General features: G+C 39.3%; 1 protein-coding gene across 1 annotated transcript in view; it reads left to right on the forward strand.

Annotated features, from left to right (window-relative positions):
• LOC122788869 (interferon regulatory factor 2-like) overlaps positions 1-21,149 on the forward strand; it is a 590,221-nt gene that overhangs the window by 355,699 nt on the left and 213,373 nt on the right. The window contains exon 5 of the mRNA XM_044055774.1: positions 14,376-14,501. Coding sequence (XP_043911709.1) covers positions 14,376-14,501 — 126 coding nt within the window. The remainder of the gene's footprint in view (positions 1-14,375; positions 14,502-21,149) is intronic.

Here is a 21,149-nt window from a genome sequence, read left to right on the forward strand (position 1 = left end):
TGCAGACTCTGCACAGAAGGCACCCCAGCAGAGGATCAAACCGGAGGACCTCTTGCTGTGAGATGGCAACGCTAACCGCTGCACCACCGCAGCCGCCCTCATTTGTTTGTAGCTGTTATGGTGGTAATTTGGTTTTTAGAACACCAACTAAAAAAAGGCACTATAGGGGTGGCAAGAGCCTTGGCCAGTATCCAGAACACCAGGGGTGACAGATGCAGGCCATCTCTGTCAAAGCATTAAGGTCTGTCAATCATGTCATCCCAGGCAGACAGATACTGGTTCCCCTTAGAATGACACCAGAAACTTAGCCAATTGTTTAAATCAATAATTTTCTGCTTGTACTGTGGTATCATTTTGTGTGATGGCAGGATGCTGCTCAGGGCTAAGGTCATACCCACCTGGGCTACATAATCCGAGAGCTCTTCCATATCTCTTTTCATGTAGTCCAGGGAGGTACATCTCAGGTCATTCACACCCACATGTACAATGACAGAGTCATATTTGTACCTGTTTTTGAGGGACGTGAGAGCATGCATTATGTGGTGGATCCTGGAACCTGACAGGCAGCTGACTGTTACTTTCTCCTTATTCAGCCTAGTGAATGGGACATCAGTGTGCCTCACTATCGAGTCACCTATGACTAGTGTGTTGGGCACGCTGTTTTGCCATAGGGGCTTTGGTTGAGTGGGACACTGTTTAGGAGAGGTATGTGTCTCATGATCAGTGTTGTGTTGGTGGTTGAATGCATTTCTGCCTTGGAGGTCTCTTCTGATTGGGTAGATTTTTATTGACAGCCTCCATGAAGGTGGGTGTGTGGTTTGTGTTTTTATGTGAAGGCAGTGCTGGTGTCTGTTCTGGAGGGCTATGTGTTCCATGTGGTGTGGTGCAAGTGTTGACCTTCTCCTCTTGACCAGCTATTCCGGTCTTGGCTGGAGAATGTGTGGCTTCCAATTTGGATATATAAGTGCATCTCTCGCAAATCTGAGTGTTGGGAGGTAAGAGAGAGGGTTGTCTGTGTACATCAGGCAGTTGATACATTGCCTCAGGATGCCCAAGTTAATAGGAAAAAGCACAGGGAACTGACCTTTAGACATGCTTGGAGGGGTGGGAATTGATAATAAGTACTGGATCTGTTTCCTTTTAGAACATTTACTGCTGGTAACACTTTTGTGTGCTACAGTAATTGCTACAAGAAGACTGGTAAAGTGCTAGACTAATAAGCTAGTATAAGTGCAGGAGAGGAGAGAACTAGTAGATATAAGGGAAAAATTGAAGAGCAGACTTTGGCACCACTCAGAATCTTACAAACAGTCCTGGATGCAGCAAGTCTGTATCTGGACTAGACTAGTTACAGAAAAGCTGGGAAACAAGTGCAAACATGGGCTTTTAAACCAGAAAGCTGAGAGAGAGAGATGGAAAAACTGCCCAAACTGCCAGTAAACTACTGTTTCTGGGCCAGAAACCACTCCTCTTGTGGTAGATAGGCTACCTAGTGCTTACCAATCCCACTGATAAGCTAGAAGGCTTCCCTCTAACACAGAAAGTCTTGTGAGCTCAGAAGCTTACAAACAGTCCTTGATACAGCAAATCTGTATCAGGACTAGACCAGTTACAGAAAAGGGAGGAAACAAGAGCAAATGCAGGCTTTTAAACCAGGCAGTTGAAAGAGATGGAAAAAACTGCCCAAACAGCCAATAAACCACGATTTCTGGGCCATAAACCATTCATCTTGTGATAGATAGGCTACCTTGTACTTAGCACTCCCACTGATAAGCTAGAAGGCTTCCTTCCAACATAAAAAGGCTTGGGGGGCTCAGAAGCTTACAAACAGTCTTGGATACAGTAAATCTGAATCTGGACTAGACCAGTTTCAGGAGGAGTGGGAAACAAGCTCAAACACAGGCTTTTAAAGCAGAAAAGTTGAAAGATATGGAAAAAATGCCCAAACAGCCAATAACTACAATTTCTGGCCAGAAACCATTCTTCTTGTGGTAGCTAGGCTACTTAGTGCTTACCACTCCCACTGATAAGCAAGAATGCTTAGCTCTAACACAGAAAGGCTTGGGGGGCTCAGAAGCTTATAAACAGTCCTGGATACAGCAAATCTGTATCTGGACTAGACTGGTTATATGAAAGGCAGGAAACAAACTTAGAATTTTTTTTAGTAAAGCAGAAAAGGAGAAAGCAGGAACATAAGATAATTCAAGGTTAATAACCTAAGTAGGTTTGCCTTCTCAAATGTTCTCTCTGTATTAAGTAGAATGAGCCAATGACACTAGACTGGAAGGAGTGTCCCAGATCAAATTTACAGTATGGCCGGGCAACTGCAAAGCCACCAAGCATAAGAACAAGACACTAATAGGGAGGGGGGGTGGGAAACTATTACAGCTACTAGCTCTAGCCACTAAATGAAAGTTTTAAACAGATAAAGGAGCAAGGACATTCTATAAAATGCTTCTAACTGCAAACAAATCAGTTATATGATACTAGACTAGAACAAAGAAACCTCACAAAAAAATGCACAGTAAAGCACAGAAAGAGCACTCACAAACAGAAAATGCAACTCTCATTATGAAAAAGCAGTTTGCAGTTAAGTAATTCAGTAAAAATGCAACTGGAGTAATGAAACAGTATCTAGCAATGACAAATACAGTTAAAACAGTATAAAACAGTACAGAAATGCAGTGAGACAGTAAAAAAGCTTTATAACAGTACAACATGTAGTAAATTAACTGAACAGCACAATTATAAGTGTTAAAGAAGTGCAATTCAATGAAATAAGTATAAGAAATAACTTATTCTGCTCTTGGAATCTTAAGGAAATTCTGCTTAGTCCCAGTAATGAATCACCATCCACAGCCTGGTAAATATAAGCACAGACCTCAACAGACACCGGGTTTATATACCAGAATGTATGGAAGAATCAAGAAGCTCGAATTACTACTCGATTCCTAGTAGCCCCTGCTGTTACCCAATCACTCATGCTACAGAAGGTCAGGAAACCCTGTTTCTCTCAATAATAATGGAGACAACACACTATCAGCAGAAAATGGTCGCCAGAAACACAGGAAAATCAACAAACAAAACTACCAGGCCTGGACAACAGCAGGCCTCTATCAAGATTATGCCACCTGAGTAGAACACAGAAATCTCACAATAAATGCACATAAAAGCACAGAAAGAGCACTGACAAACAGAAAATACAAGTCTCAGTATGAAAAAGCAGTTTACAGTTTAGTAATTCAGTAAAAATGCAATTACAGTAATGCACACTATTACAGCTACTAGCTCTAGCCACTAAATGAAAGTTTTAAACAGATAAAGGAGCAAGGAGACTCTGGAGAATGATTTTAACTGCAAACAAATCAGTTATATGATACCTGACTAGAACACAGAAACCTCACAAAAAATGCACAGAAAAGCATAGAAAGAGCACTCACAAATAGAAAATACAACTCTCATTATGAAAAAGCAGTTTACAGTTAAGTAATTCAGTAAAAATGCAATTAGAGTAATGAAACAGTATCTAGCAATGAAAAATACAGTTTAAACAGTATAAAACAGTACATAAATGCAGTGAGACAGTAAAAAAGGCTTTGTAACAGTGCAAAATGTAGTAGATTATTTGTATAGCACAATTATAAGTGTTACAAAAGTGGAATTCAATGAAATAAGTGTAAGAAATAACTTTTTCTGCTCTTGGAATCTTAAGGAATTTCTGCTTAGTCCCAATAATGAATCACCATTCTACAGCCTGGTAATTATATCAGGTTATAAGATGAAGAAATAGTTCTCATAGCTAGAATTGTGTACTTTAAATTTAAATATTTGAAATATTTATTTTTTAATCAAATGTTATATCTTTAAAGAACTTCTGCAAGATAGTCTCACTTACATCAATTACACAACATTTAGGTAAATGGAAATTGTCTCATATTTCAACTGAGAGTAAACATCTCAAAATGAAAAAAAATAAATAAATCAATGAAAATGTTAAATAAGGAAGATGGTAAATTGACCATCTGACCTAAAATAGTAGGATTATTTAGTAGTGGCTGGGTAAAGTGAATAAAGCCTGATAAATGTAATTCATTTTTTAATTTATTTTTTAACTTTATTTTATTTATTTATTTAAATATATATTAACAGACTATGTCAGTTTACCACAAGGCTCTTTTCAGCTATGACCTGAGCTCTCTCATGCGCAGTGAGCTGAAGGCACATAGAATAAAAACATACTGTTAAAAATGCTATTTTAGGAATCAGATATGTCTTGTGAGTGTAGATGGATGAATCAAATATAATGACAGCACTGATCACGTCCCAAACCCACACTAAGTCTATTCTCATCTGCGTTTCCCTGTCTGTGGTTTTCTGTAAACAACTAAAAGAAGTTAATTGAATATATTCTTCCAAAATTATTTACAATAAATATACACAAAACACTAAAAATAATATAAAATGTGCTGATAAAAACAGGTCTAGTTCTGAAAATCTATAAAATAAAAAATGTTTTGCAGAACAGATGGAGAGAACAAACAGATGCTATAATATCATTAAGTTACTTAATTTATTCTCCCTGTATTTCATATGATAAAGACTATTTACTTAGGGAAGAGTTTTTCAGAGTATATAAGACAATTAACAACATGTCATAGTACTATATTATGAACTAAATAAATACCAGTCTGATTATTCAAATTAAGATTCATACATGTTATAAGGTACTTAATTTTCTTCAAAGAGATTCAAAGCATTGTAATTTGTTGACATTAAGGACAAAACAAGCAATGTGTAATTTCCTTCAGAGTGAATCTTGACTTTTTTTTTTTTGGAGAGAGTAGGTTCATTACGAATGTTTTTGAGTATACGATCATTGTTATTTTCTCTACTGAGTTTAGCTGTTGATATAAAACTCATTAAACCACTGGAACAGTTAAGAACATTGTCCTCAAATATTTAATCAGTTCTACTGGAGCATTTGTTTGTAACTGTAGAATATAAACATATTTTAGTTATACGTTTGTTAATGGGTGGGTAAACTGATAGAAACCCTAAGAAAAGCCAGACCCTTGACAACACTGGTGACAAAGTGCTTAGAATGACCAATAAGAAGAGTTTTATGACCACAAAAAGGAAAAAAATAGAGGCCTTTAAATGCTATCTTATACCATCCACTAGCTGGGTATTACAGAACATTTGTGCCAGATTTTGTGACTATTGTCTGCCCTTTAACAGAGTATTCAGAAGGAAAAAGTCCTATCAAAGTACAAAGGTCTTTTGAGGCAGATAAAGCATTTATTAAACTAAAACGGATCCTGTATTCTGAACGTGTGTTAGTAACTACTTCCTCTACTAAAGACGTTACCCCGGATATGGATTTATTGGAGGGGTAGGAGTGGTGCTAAAGGTATTGAAGGTGAGGAACACCCTTTGTTAACAGATATCACTTCAGATCAGCAGTGGGTATATGAGTGACTAGATTACAGGGCACTCTGTGTTTGTAGGGTAGAAAGGCAGCCAGAATCACAGCAGTATCGCTGCTGCAAAAGTCACATGCATGATTGGCAGGTGAACAGCAAAAGTGTGCCAAGATGTTAGTGAATACTGCTTGGCATCTCAAGCTCTCATCTTTTTGAGAAAAATAAGGACAAGCTGCCAGATGTGATTGGTTGAAGCAGACACCATTTCACCATTTATTTTATTTAATGCATCATTTATCAACTAGGTTGGCTATTCCACAAGTACATTTCACCATGACTCAGCCCACAAAGGGAAATAAATACTGTATTTCTATATCTATCTATCTTCTTTTACTTCTTTCAGCTGCTCCCGTCAGGGATCGCCACAGCAGATCAACTGTTTCTATTTCTTCCTGTCCTCTGCATCTTGCTCTGTCACACCAACCACCTGCATGTCCTCTCTCACCACATCCATAAACCTTATCTTAGGCCTTCCTCTTTTCTTGTTACCTGGCAGCTTCATCCTTAACATCTTTTTCCCAATATACTCTGCATCCCTCCTCAGCACATGTCCAAACCAATGTAATCTTGCCTCTCTGGCTTTGTCTCCAAACCTTCCAACCTGGGCTGACCCTCTAATATACTTATTCCTAATCCTTCCATCCTCGTCACACCCAGTGCAAATCTTAACATCTTCAACTCTGCCACGTCAAGCTCTGACTCCTGCCTTTTTGACAATGCCACTGTCTCCAACCCATATAACATAGCTGGTCTCACTACCCTCTTGTAGACCTTCCCTTTCACTCTTACTGGTACTCGCCTGTCACAAATCACTCCTGACACTCTTCTCCACCCACTCCATCCTGCCTGTACTCTCTTCTTCACCTCTCTTCCACACTCACCATTACTCTGAACTGTTGATCCCAAGTATTTAAACTCATCCACCTTCACCACCTCTACTCCCTGCATCCTCACCATTCCTCTATCCTCCCTCTCATTCACACACATATATTATGTCTTAGTCCTGCTGACCTTCATTCCTCTTCCCTCTAGAGCATATCTCCACCTCTCCAGGGTCTCCTCCACTTGTTCCCTACTCTCACTACAGATCACAATGTCATCTGCAAACATCATAGTCCACTGGTCTCCTGTCTAATCTCGTCTGTCAAACTGTCCATCAGCATTACAAATAAGAAAGGGCTCAGAGCTGAACCTTGATGTAATCCCACCTCCAACTTAAACGCATCCATCACTCCCACCGCAGACCTCACCGCTGTCACACTACCCTTGTACATATCCTGTACCACTCTTACATACTTCTCTGACACTCCCAACTTCCTCATACAATACCACAACTCCTCTCTAGGCGCCCTGTCATATGCTTTCTCTAAACCCACAAAGACACAATGCAACTCCTTCTGACATTCTCTGTACTTTTCCATCAACACTCTCAAAGCAAACATCACATCTGTAGTGCTCTTTCCTGGCATGAAACCATACTGCTGATCACTAATCATCACCTCCCTTCTTAACCTAGCTTCCACTACTCTTTCCCATAACTTCATGATGTGACTGATCAATTTAATCCCTCTGTAGTTACTACAGCTCTGCACATCACCCTTATTCTTAAAAAAATCGGTGCCAAAACACTTTTTCTCCATTCCTCAGGCATCCTCTCACTTTCCAAGATTTCATTAAACAATCTAGTTAAAGACTCCACTGCCATTTCACCAAAACACCTCCATGCTTCCACAGGTATGTCATCTGGACCAACAGCCTTTCTATTCTTCATCCTCTTCATAGCTATCCTTACTTCCTCCTTGCTAATCCACTGCACTTCATGATTCACTATCCACACAGCATCCAACCTTCTCTCCCTCTCATTCTCTGCATTCATCAATCCCTCAAAGTACTCCTTCCATCTGCTCAACACACTCTTCTCGCTTGTGAGTATGTTTCCCTCATTATTCTTTATCACCCTTACCTGCTGCACATCTTTACTAGCTCGGTCCCTCTGTCTAGCCAATCGGTACAGGTCCTTTTCTCCCTCCTTAGTGTCCAACCTTTTATACAATTCTTCATAAGCCTTATCCTTCGCCTTAACCACCTCTCTCTTTGCCATGCACCTCATCTCCTTATACTCTTGTCTACTTTCTTCATCTCTCTGACAATCCCACTTCTTCTTCGCCAACCTCTTTCTCTGTATACTCTCCTGTACTTCCTTGTTCCACCACCAGGTCTCCTTGTCATCCTTCCTCTTTCCAGATGTCACACCAAGCACCTTTCTAGCCATCTCTCTTACTAGCGCTGCTGTAGTTATTTCTATATCTATCTATCTATATATCTATATCTACATATCTATCTATCTACATATCTGTCTATGTATGTCTACATATCTATCTATATCTATCTATATCTACATATCTGTCTATATCTATCTATCTAGCTCTGTCTATATCTACATATCTATCTATGGGTCTACTTCAGTAAACCTGAACTCAACTTACTTGAAATCCAGATAACTGAGACGAAAAGACCAACAGCACAAGAACACCGATGTCCCAGAACACCAACTTACCACTCCAGGTAAGTAAAAGCTTGTCCATCCTTAAAAACAAAGGAAACCAAACAAAAGCAAACCCACCAATGCAGGGAGCTTCACCCCCATGCCCCCCTAACTAAATATACCAACTCCAAGATTGCACTACTGCAGGGTAAGGGGCAAAGTTTGATGGGATGGCCAAGCATTTAGTGGTGTGTCAGTGTTCCGGGATGTTGGTGTTCTCATGCTGTTGGCCTTTTTGTCTCAGTTATCTGTGTTTCAGGTAAGTGGTATTTTGGTCTACTGATGTAGACTCCTATCTATTTGTGTTGGGGAGCATCTAAGGTTCCTGTCACTAGACTGAACACAGTGTAGTGAAAGGAACAATTTTTAGCAGCCCATCTCACAAGGCAGAATTGCAAGTGTCTCAGAATGCCAAAACATCCATAAATACCAAATATTTCACTTTTATGCACATGAGTGTGTGTGTGTGTGTGTGTGTGTGTGTGTGTGTGTGTGTGTGTGTGTGTGTGTGTGTGTGTGTGTGTGTGTGTGTGTCTGTGTGTGTCTGTGTGTGTGTGTTTATGCACATATGATGGGGTAGAGCTAGGGCTGGGACTGGGGTTTGGGTTTGAGGTGGGGTTAGGGATCTTTTCTCATGGTCTTTTGCTGTCTTGAGAGACAGTGAAGTTTGCATCACAAAATCAGTCAATGGTTGAAGAGAAATGGATGCTGTGACTGTAAAGTCCAATTTTTGACTGGCAGGCTCCATTACAATTTATACAGGTGTAGCCAATGCCTGGCTGTGTAGGTACTGAAACTGTCCTCTGCTGTCTGCGTTCTTGCTTCTCCTCCCACAGCTCCTCTCTCTTCTTCTTGCTCGTCTGGCTGTCTGTCTTGATGGCCAGTCTCCAAGTAATGCAATCTGCAGCTAAGGCTTCCCAGACTATTAGACTGATATTTCCTGCCTTCATGTCATGCTTGCAGACATCATTGAAAGACAGAATGGGCCTTCCTATGGGTCTGGAGCCAAAGAAAAACTGCCCATACAGAAGGTCTTTGGGGATTCAACCATCCTGCATACAGCTGACATGACCAAGCCAGCATGAACTCCTTTAGGAGAGCAGGACAAACATACTTACTATCCCTGCCTGCTCTAGGGTTTTCTTATTTAGAATGCAGCCCTGCCAGGTGATGCCTGCAATCCTTCTGAGGCAGTGTAGGTGAAATGCGTTGAGTCTGCATTCTTTGCAGGAATACAGGGTCCATGTTTCACTACCATAGAGCAGTGTACTGAGCACACACGCTTGGTGCACCTTCATCTTAGTGTTGATGGTCAGTCTGGAGTTGTGCCAGACCCTCACTGTTAGGCATGCCATTGCTGTTGCTACTTTACCAATCTGGGTGTTCATCTTGGCATCCAGGGAGAGATTGCTAGTGATGGTGGAGTCCAGGTAAGTGAAATCCTTCACTACCTCAAGAGTGTCATCACTGATGAAGATGTAGGGGGTGTTGCTGACATCCTGTCCCATGATGTTGGTCTTCTTGAGGATAATTGTGAGGCCAAAATCTCTGCAGGCACCAGCAAAGGAGCTTATGAGGTATTGTAGTGCTTCCTCAGTGTGAGCAGTCAGGCCAGCATCATCTGCAAACAACATCTCTCTGATCAGTACTGTCTGCACCTTGTTTTTTTCTTGAAGAGATTACTAATGACTTTGGACTCATTAAAGGCATGGGACAGTAGCAGAGACAAAAAGATGCTGAAGAGTGTTGGAGCGAGTACACACACTTGCTTCACTCCTCTTCTGATTGGAACTGGGTATGATGAGGAGCCATCATATTGTACAACTCCTTGCATGTCCTCATGAAAAGATGTAATCATCTTCAAGAGTTTAGGGGGACATCCGGTCCTCTGTAGCAGGGCGAAGAGGCCTTTCCTGCTAATCAAGTCAAATACCTTAATTGGATAAATGAAGGTGATGTACAACAGTTTTCTTTGCTTGTGGCACTTTTCTTGTAGCAGCCTTAGTGAGAAGATCATGTCGATTGTGGACCTTCCCACTCTAGATCCACACTGCGCCTCAGGATAAACACGTTCTGTGAGTGATTTCAGCCTGTTCAAAACTATATGGGCAAAGGCCTTCCCAACAATGGTGAGAAGGGATATTCCACATTTGTTGTTGTAGTCAGTTTGGTTTCCTTTGTTCTTGTACAATGTGATGATGGTAGTACCATGCATATCCTGGGGCACTGTTTCTTCCTACCACCATTGTAACAGGAGCTCATGCAGTTGGTCAAGAAGAGCACACTTCTTGCCAATCTTTATAACCTCTGGAGGAATGCCATCCTTTCCTGGAGCTTTACCACAGGCAAGGGAGTCGATGGCTTTGCTAAGCTCCTCTACAGAGAGTGGATTGTTAAGCACTTTCCTAATAGGAATGGGAGTTATGTTTTTAACTGCTGTGTCAGCGACAATAGTCTCCTTTGAGGAGAGCCTCTAGTAATGCTGTGCCCATCTCTCAATCTGTTTGCCTCAGTGTGAAATAACTTCACCTGAGGCAGAATTTAAGGGTGTAATCTTGGCTTTACTGGGCCAAACGCTTTGTTTATGCCCTCATATATGGCATGAATGTTGCCAAAGTCAGTAGCAAGTTGGATGCTGTGACAGAAGTTCAGCCAATAGCCATTGGCACATTGTCTAATGATCCGCTGGGCATTGTTTCTGGCTTTTCTAAGTGCAGCTGGACTCACCTCTGAAGGCGCCCTCTTGTAGTTGAGCAGTGCTGCTCACTTGGCTGTGAGTGTTGGTTTGATCTCAATGATTCCTGCTTCAGTTCAAACCAATCGGGATTCTGCTTCTCTCTTTTGTCACAGGTATCCATGGCAGAGTTGTAAATGGTGTCATGGATGTGGTTCCACCTCACTTCAGCAATGCATTGTGGGCAGTCCTTGAGGGCCTCTATAGTACTGTCAGCAAAGCACTCATGCAGGACTGGCATTGATGTCCTGGCAGTGTTGATATGAGGCCGTGCTTTCTGCTTTGAGTGGTGGATTCATTTGGTCTGGAGACGTTCCTTGCTGTCAACCAAGGAATGATCAGTGTCACAGTCAGCACTGTGATAGCTGTGGGTGACAAGGACACAGTTCAGAAAGTATCTTCTAGTGATGACAAGATCCAACTGAGCCGGTGATAAGACCTTTGATGTCACCGGGATTCTCTGTGGTTAGGCTTGGTGGCAAAAATCTTTTGGTCATGAAAAGGTTGAGGTAAGAACATAACTCAGGATTCTCTGTCTATTTTCACTCAGCTTGCCAACACCAAACTGTCCAGTGCTGCTGGGTCAGGAATCATGATCAGCTCCAACTCAGATGTTGAAGTATCCAAACATGAGCAGGTGTTCTGTGATAGGTATCCCTCTGATAGCAGTCTCAAACTCCATGTAAAACTCATCTTTTGTCTCAGATGAGGAGCAGAGTGTGGAAGCGTATACGCTCAGGATGATTACTGGGCCTGAAGACGTTTAGAGGTGGAGAGAGAGGATTTGAGCAGTGCCTTTTGATGGTGGTTCAATCCAGGACAGCAGGGAATTTCTTACTGCAAAACCAACACCCTGTAATTGCTGCTCCTCTGGTTCCTTCCCCCACCAGAAGAACATGTAGTCCCGCTCTCTGAGACTACCATTAACTGGAAGTCTAGTCTCCTGCAATGCAGCAATATCAATGTGGAGCCTTTTGAGTTCATGATCGATGATAGCTGTTTTCCTGGTATTGTCAACCTGGCAAAGATCATCGGAGAGGACGGGGCATAGTGTCCTGACATTCCCATTGCCAGTCGCAATACTGGTAGTTTCTATTCTTTTTTTCATTTCCTGGTGCAAACTGTTACAGTCTGCTCTTCAGTAATTAGCTTTGTTCCAACCACCCATTGAAGCAGGCAGACTGTGGGGTTAGCGATAGGGCTAGTGTAAGGTGAATGTGTCTTGTTTTCTTGTTTAATGTTAGTGTAGGAAATAGGATTAGGATTAGCATTATTGTTATGAATGAGTTAGGGTTATCACACATAAGTAAGATAGTGCAGGGCAGGATGGTAATGCATTAAAGGCAGGAAGCAGCTACTACGAAGCACAAAGCCCTGCTAGTGTGTGTGTGTGTGTGTGTGTGTGTGTGTGTGTGTGTGTGTGTGTGTGTGTGTGTGTGTGTGTGTGTGTGTGTGTGTGTCAGTGAGTATCTGTATATGTGCCTTTTCAATAGGAAAAACAATTACAGTTTTTGTACTGTTTTGTTAATTTTACATGTCACATTTGGAAAGCATATTTATCCAAGACTCCTTTTGGTACCAAGAAAGGATGGACCCTTTAAACCTATTCTAGACAATTCAACCTTAAACAAAATTTTAAGTGTAAAATAAATCTTCACTCTCCCTTATGTCTGTAACTCAAGATATACTTGAAATTGGCTCATCTCCAGCTTTCACACATCAGTTCCTAAAACTGCTATAAAAAGCTAAATATATTGCACTGATGGATTCTGACAATATCCATGAATGCATCTTAAACAGCATGAAGCACAATTTAGCCGCACCCCTAACAGCACAGTTCAGTTTCAGCCTTTGTACAGTTTTTGTACCAAGTGAATGGAGAACAACTACAGTCATTCCCCTTCATATTAGAGAACCTTCCACAGACCCAGGCAATTACAGTCCAGTAGGTCTGACCAGCTTCCTTTGCAAAGCTACAAAGGCAAGGAGGATAAATGCAACATACATATGGACAGATTACATTACCCAGTCATGGTCATGGGAGGTGAGATGTGACAGGACTACCTGGAGGAAAAACATAAAAGCACAGGTGAGGGCGGGATATGTAACCTCCACTTAGACAGTGACTAGAAGTCAGGATTGAATACCACAGTTGTTGAGAAACAGAGATCTTAACCACAGTGATGCCATAACGCCCAATGACAGTGACTCAGACAGCCTGCAAAAAGCAGTGTCTTTTAAAACTCTCGCAACATCACATATAATTAAGGATATGTTTCATAACCTTAATACAGCACCAGTGTAATGCAAACTCCAGGGTTGACATTTATAAACTAAGATTTTCTAGTCCTCTCCTTATCCCTGGCACAAGCGAGGAGCAAGTGTCCTGTATCTTGAGTAAGTTGATCTTGATTTCTATCCCAAATATGATGTCTGTCTCTTAAATATTCATAGATTCATAGATTGTTACTAGGCTAATGACCCGTGGGGGGGGGCCTTTCGAAGCCTAGCCAAGTCTTCCCAAAAGAATAATGATGTCCTTTATCCAAGTAGGACGTTGAAGGGCAAGCACTTCTAAGCTACTTCTGTCCATAAAGGATATGGATGCTAGGTCTGGTGTAAATTTCCTATTCCCTATCGTCTGGTCTAAGTTGCATTTAAAAATATGAAAATGTCTAGATATTTGTTTAATATTTATTTGATTTTAGTGACCAGGTAAGTCATATATGGAACAGCCAATTTACAGGGGGTAGTTGATTGTCACTGTTGAAGTGACACCCTGACCCCTTGTGCAAAAAATGGGAAAAAGGATTTGTGGAAGGATGGATGGATGGATGGATGGATGGATGGATGGATGGATGGATGGATGGATGGATCTGAGAAGATGTGCCTACTCAAAGTGGGGAACGAAAGAGAAAACTCTCCATATGACAGTGCAGAACAATAATTTAAGCTGACAGAATATACTTGCAGTGTTGTTAGTAATTAATAAAGGAACTCTACCAGTAGGAGGATGATATATTTCTACAGAAATAAAGGATCGATGGTAAAAGGAAAAGTATAATGTGCATCATATTAATATTAAATAGTAGGAAACAGAGCTATGTCAAAAAAAAACACAAAAGCCAACAGCATTGACTATAGATGCATAGCTCAACCATTATAGGCACATGAAGCAAAAACTCCTAATTCATCATACAGTGCACAAAGAATACACATAGTACCACGCTTACTATATCTATCGCTAAATAACGTGTTACCTCTCCACTGTTTCTGAATATTACCTCTGTGCCTGTGTGCTGCTGCGCTGTCACCTAGCATACATTTCATCCACCAATGGCAGCTGATGATATGCAGCTATATGTGTCTCTAATGTGTCATTCAGTGTCCTAAGCTACACAGCTGAGATTTTAGGAAATGTTTGTAAAGTAGCATTACAAAAGAAAGCATCCATAGAAATACAAAGGTGTACAAAGCTTAGAACATGTCTGTAAAAGCATTAAACATGAGAGATGCTTAAAAAGTTTTGTTTTCTTATTCCACATCTGATTAATCGAATTTAAGTTCTGAATCCTAAGATCCTGCATAAAATGATTGGTGTGATTGTTCACAGGAACGTGTGTAAAAGCAGTCAATGAAACAGTCACAGAAAAACAAGATCTTCAGTCACAGCTTTCACAGAGAGACACATCAACCTCTTCTGAACCGACGGAAGTCTCCTGCATAGATAAATTTGATCGTAAGTAAATCAGTCAATGAAAGTTTAATTTTATACATTTATTAATCAAAATCCTTTAGCTGTACTGTTAAAGACAGAGTTTAAATCAGCTTTAAAAACTGCCCTCTGAAATCACTCATCTTGGAAGTCGTTTATAAACACTACATAATTTAATGGCACATCATAGCCAAAGATATTTATCTCATGAACACTTAGCTACAAAAGCTTCTTAAACTCTGGTAACCTCTCCAAGAAGTTATTAAACTGATGACTCATACAAGCGTAACTCACTGAACTTTGCTTTTTTTGAGAACCGCTTTCTATCTAGACACTTGTTATGGAAGGTAGTGCATAGTACAATGTTTAACAGGAAATGATAGACACTTGTTATGGAGGGTAATACATAGTACAATGTTTAACAGGAAATTATACTTTGAACATTTTGAACAAGTAGTAAGAAGTATGAGAATGAAGCTCAAAAGGCTTTAATTACTCAAACATGCCAAGAGAAATATCATTTCTTGGTTTTGTTATTCCATATTACTGTTTCCTAACATTATGCATTTTTAAGTGTAAGGGAGAACTAAAGAAAGGAAATGCAGATGTTCTTTTATGTTGTGGAAACTATTTCCGTTTAAGTTCTCCACATCCTTTTTAATTTATCTGTGCAATATTTGTAAAAGTGTGATTTATGTGTTTATAATTTAATACCTAAATCAGACGTGCTTACTCTTTTAGAATGTTCTTTTTTCTGTTGGAACCTTTGTTTCTCCTCATGCTGGTATGTGGTCTTACCTATACTTATTAGTTTACAGTGTTATTAGACTGTGCACACATAGGCCACACAGCCCAACACATTTTCTGACATAACAGCATAATGAGTGTGAAAGCTACCCAATTTTGTTTTATAATGAGCTATCCATTTATTGTATTAAAGTTATTTCTGACATACAGCATGCACTAAAATGACTTGTTAACTGACTCATAAGAGAGCAAGCGAACAAGCAAGCAATCTGTATTACTTAATTGTATCAAAAGATCTGATCTCAGTCAACTGTGTTAAAGAATTATCGTCTTGTGATTCAGTTAACACTCTGTTCTTGATCATTTATTTAAAATAAGCAGTTCTGCTGACTTGACTTCACATTTCTGGGACATCTTCAAAAATAATCAAATAATCTGTACTCCACTGTTAAGAATCCTAATTTATTTTAAACATTATAAAGGTGAGTGCTGGTAGGTTTGTAAAGAGGGTTAAGGCTATCAGCTACTATTTGCTTTCATCAAACAGTTTTGAGTTTCACTTCTTTGACTCCCTATTACAAACTGTGTACTTCTGATTAAGTCACCTAAAAATGCTTCTGGATCATTCCTGAAAAAAAAAACATTTGTGTCTAGTGGGTGTATCCTGTTAAGACATGAATTCAAAAGAAATTCATAGTTTGTCAGTTATCATTTATGATGAAAGCTGAACAAAATGGCTGATTTCTGAACTGGACTTGGATGCAAAACTTTTTGCATGTTGCGCTGTTGCCTTTAAGTTTGGGCCTATAAGTACCAACACCAGCCAGTGATGGGTGACAAGCAAGATGTATGCACTGCCAAATTCCAAACTCGAGAATGAGCCAAGGTTGCCAGAATAATCTAAAACAAACGGGTAACTGGCATACTCTAACATCATAGAGGGAGGCTGTGAGGAGTACCTCTGTCTTGTGAGCACCACTGGAGGTCACATTCCACCAGGATATGGTGGTTAAACATATAAAATGAAAGTGGAGTGATGTCAAGAACAGGCAGCACTGGACAACAAATTATTTAGGACAAAAATGCATAACAGCCCCACACAATATTTATTATACATAATCCATGTATGTGGGGGGTGTGGAGGGTGTACATGCATGTATACATGTGTCTGCTTATGTGTGTATGTATCTGTATTCACATGAGTGTACCTACATATGTACACATGTATATATAACATTAAAAAAATGCTTCCTTTATAAACTACTTTTAGGATAAAAAAATCCTTGATGATTGTTTTACTTTTTGATAGTGCACATTTGCTTCTTTAACTATATCCAACTATTGTTGCTAATTTGAAGCAAACTTATCACTACATTGTGTTACAACAGATCATCACAGAATACATAACAAAACATAAAATGGCATAACATATCAGAGGAGAAATGCTGTTGATGCTTTAATTCACCCAAATTACGCAGCCAGCCCTTATACGTTTGTCTTGCCCACCAAACACTTATTCTATAGTTTCTTCCTTACCAGCAGTCTCTTCATTTCTTAAATCTAGCTCCCATTTCATTTCCCATCCCTCCGTTCATCAGTAGATTTCTAGAGTCCACCATCTCATCTATGAAACATTTATATTTCATGCATTCTTTTCTTGGTCTATATTCTACATATGGAATGTAACATTCACTCTAGTATCAAAATGGCATGGCTTTTTGGTAGTATCTGACTTAACAATGGCTCTGGTTATATCATGTAGCCACTGTGCTAAACCTTTAAAAAGAGGGCCTGGTATTCGTGAGCATAGTTTATAAATACATCTCGTCCACTATATTCAGTATGACAACAAACACTACCACTACTCATAGACACGAATCACAGTAGTCCCCAGTGGCATACAATTCCATTCCCATTTTGATAAATAGCAGACAGGAGCACCTAGTACACTTCTCCCACAGCACTATGTCATCATGTTAGGTAAACAGTTCTAGAAATGTTGGAGGCAGGCAGGGTTTTTTTTTCAGAGACTTGCTCTTATTTTTTTCTGGAATTTAACTGTGACAGGATAAATACAGTGCAAATGCATTCATGTTCAGTTTTGTATAAATACAATGTAAATGCATTTACATTCCATTTTGTAATCTAGTAAGTATTGCACACTATGATTTACAATTTTACATGCTACTATATTTCAAGGAGTTACTGTTAAATTTTAGCAGTGATAAAAACAGTTTGCATCTGTGCATTGTACCGCCAGTAGCCTCATGCCTGTTGCAGTTCATTTCTAAAAATGGCAGTAACTGTGTGTTTTGTTTCTGTGGAAATAGTAGCTCATTTATATATTCTGTTCGGGTGTCAAAGCCAATATATGATGTTAGATGTGCTGTGCATACCTCACCAATGTCCATATCATAGAATGTACATGACTGGGTTTTCACACACACATATACACACAAACACACACGCACACACACACACACGCACACACGCACACACGCACACACGCACACACGCACACACACACACACACACGCATGCACACACGCACACACACACGCACTCCTGCATGGAACTTTAACACAATACCACTGCATACTTCAAACATGATGCCTATGTGCACACCACAGTCTTTCTCCATGATGTACTCCCAGCACTATCATCATTCCACCCTCTCTCTATAACCTTCCAGATAGTTTCAGGAATAAGCCTTTATTCCCTTATAAACTATGCCACATACCTGTCTTACAATTTCATGCTACATTTTCTTCTGAAAAAAGGTTCACATTGCAATTAGAAGAATTTAAATAATGCAACAAATGTCACTCCTTTGCTCAAGAGCAATTTTGTGAGTGTGAGCATGCATGCACATGTCTGTATATGTGTGTATGTGTATTTATATGTATATGTGCATATGTTTGCATATAACAATGTGTGAGAGACAGCCTCTGTCAGGGTTATTATAATGGTCATTCCTAATTTCGTATTCACAACTAATTTTCAAACAAATCCATACCGTTCACTAACTTCCTTGTCTACATGGCAAACAAAACACACATACTGCTGCCACTCAAAACTTTAACAAAAGCAACAGTCTACTCCTGTGAACCAACACTTAATAACACTAAGTATGACCACAAAACAAAAGTAGTGGTATCATCAGGTTTAAAAAAACATTTCATTTAGTAATTATAAGCAAAATAAATTATATCTTAGCGGAAATCATACTATTATTGATTTCTCAAACACGTTTTGCTACAGTATGGAGGAAACCATACAACCTCATCAACATCTCTGTCATCTGAACTTTCTGCTAAACTCAAACTGGGGTTATCCTTGTAAGGATTTAGAAGTCCAACATCAAAATTAAACCAACAATTTGGACATCACTGCTGTCACTAGGAAAGATACCCCATTCCTTAGAATCGCTTTCACACACTGAACGGACAGCCTTAGTGGAATCCCTTTCATGACATCAAAGGTCAGAGTGCATTCCACCGAGTATCACATGGAGATGAAACATCAAAAGATGAAAAAACAAAATAGGGAAAATTATAGCAAAGCATGAAACGATTATGGCAAAACTAAACAACAAGGCATTGCAACAATAAAACAACCATTATGGTAAGAATAGTGACAAATCACTTTAAATGAATTAGAGTAATATTTAAAAATTGCCCCTGATTTTGGGCCTTTATCTCCCAATTATTGTTTTGGCTTTGCCCAGAATCCTTGAGCAAAGCAGCTGCGAGGTATGCTGGTCTCTCTTGCAACTGCTTGGTGTTCTAAGAATTTTACCTATTGTTCTCTCCACCAGCAATACAAAGCTATATTGCACTTGCGACTCAGATATTGTCATTTTCAGAAGTTAATTCTAACATCTGTGAGAGAGTTAATGTGTTTGGGTTCAACATATTGCTGCAACAGTAGATGAACTTTATCTTCAGCTGTAACAAAAGAATTCAGAACGCGTACTACACACTGCCTTATGGGAACAGCACATGCAGGAGATCCCTTTTTAGATCTTTCATTTATTGTTCTTCTCATGTTCGCTCTCCTTTATCCCCTTCCCCCATCTTACACAAGTCAGTAACCAGGATTTGATTTTGTCTTGTTCTCAGAAACAGCCCAATTTGTTGATGAAGACAAGCAAATTGTGGTGCCTCTGTACTTACTCACTTCTACTGACAATTACAAAATCCAACTTGAAATCTATCATTAAATAGTTATTAAAGGGTACAAATTGGGAAACAAACTGCAAACAGATTTCATGAGCTACTTCAGCTGAAAGCATGTTTATTACAAGCAGTGTCAGGTGACACAGGTGTCCATGTGGGTAACTGGCTGAGTTAAACTTACACAGATTTATTACAGGATGGACACCTTAACTTGTTCTATTTCACCTCAGCAAACTAACACTTACACTTCTAAAATTCCTTCTAATATAATGTGGCCATCTAGTCATGCTGTTGGTGCCTATCCCTTTTTTGGCATGGACAAGACCTTTATTAAATTACACGTGACATAGGTGAATGTATTAAAGTATTCAAACCATTCACAAAGCACCACGATCACTGCCAAAGAACCACCAGCCACGAACCAAGCCTTGGAAGAATATCTTTTATTCCACTGACTAAGCGCTTTCACCAAAGTTGGCTTCTTCAGAGTCAGTGTTTTACAAAAAACAAGCACATCTTATACTTCTCAAACACCATGACATCACATTACTAATTCAATCCAATTAATCAATTATTCAATAAACTTTCTTCACAAAATGCAAAATTCATAAAACATGGTTAAAACTTTTCAAAGTTGTACAATTTTAACAAGTAAATACATGTAAATGTAAATGTGTATAAAAATACATAAAATTGTGTATGTATGTATGTATATATAAAATAATTGTTCATAATCAACCCTTTCCATATTTACAATACATAATTCTAACCCATTCTATACTTTTTGTTAATTAATAAATTTATCTATTAGTCCCCTTCAATATTTCAATTCCACTTAAATTCATATACTTTTTTTCAAAATAAATTAATTAATTAAATTAAATGAATTTAATTCATTTAAATACTCCTTTTGTTAATTATACAATACTAGCCTTAAATTTCAAAACTGGTTTTATAGAGATATAATCATTGATACCAGGGTACTTAGTGGCATTAAGTCTCAACTGCCACATAGTTTCTAAGCATGCTACCCTGTTTCCTATATCACCACCTTGCTCTAATAATACTCTGTCTATAATAAAAAACACAAACTTTTTAAAATCCTTGCAATGAATACTGTGATTGTAAAGCGCACTGTGAGAGTCTTTGTTCTTAATGGCTCTCACGTGCTCAACCATCCTGTCACGTAACCTCCGGATGGTCATGCCAATGTAGAATGCTTCGCAGGTTACACAAAAGGCCATGTAAACTATGTTCTTCGTGTTACAATTGCATTTTCCAGGGCAAGGTAAAGAGTATCCCCACCCTTTAACACACACATAAGACCCTTCTGCTATGTACCTGCAACTTCTACAATACCCACACTTAGACATCCTAGATGCCCTACCTTTGTTCTCACTCTCAAGTGTACTTTTTAAATTTTTCCCTTTACTGTAAACAATCCTTGGGTGGGCACCCAGGACCTCTTTAGTGGCATCACTCAAACAGTACTCCCACATCCCTTGTACCACCTTGACTATTTCATCACTTTTCTCATTGAATTTCAACACGAAACATGCTCTACCTGTCTGTTTCTTGTTTTGTCCTTCTTGGTTACATTCTAACACCCTTTCACCCCATAAAATGGGTGCGTAAGATGAACCCCTCCGCTTGTAAACTTCCCTTTTCAATCTTAATAACAACTTGAGTGGGTAACCCCTCTCCATTAACATTCAATTAACTTGAACATTTCCTGCTTAAATAAACT

The sequence above is a fragment of the Protopterus annectens genome, chromosome 14.part0 (genome assembly GCF_019279795.1).
Source record: "Protopterus annectens isolate FY-2018-M chromosome 14.part0, PAN1.0, whole genome shotgun sequence".
Lineage (NCBI taxonomy): Eukaryota > Metazoa > Chordata > Ceratodontiformes > Protopteridae > Protopterus > Protopterus annectens.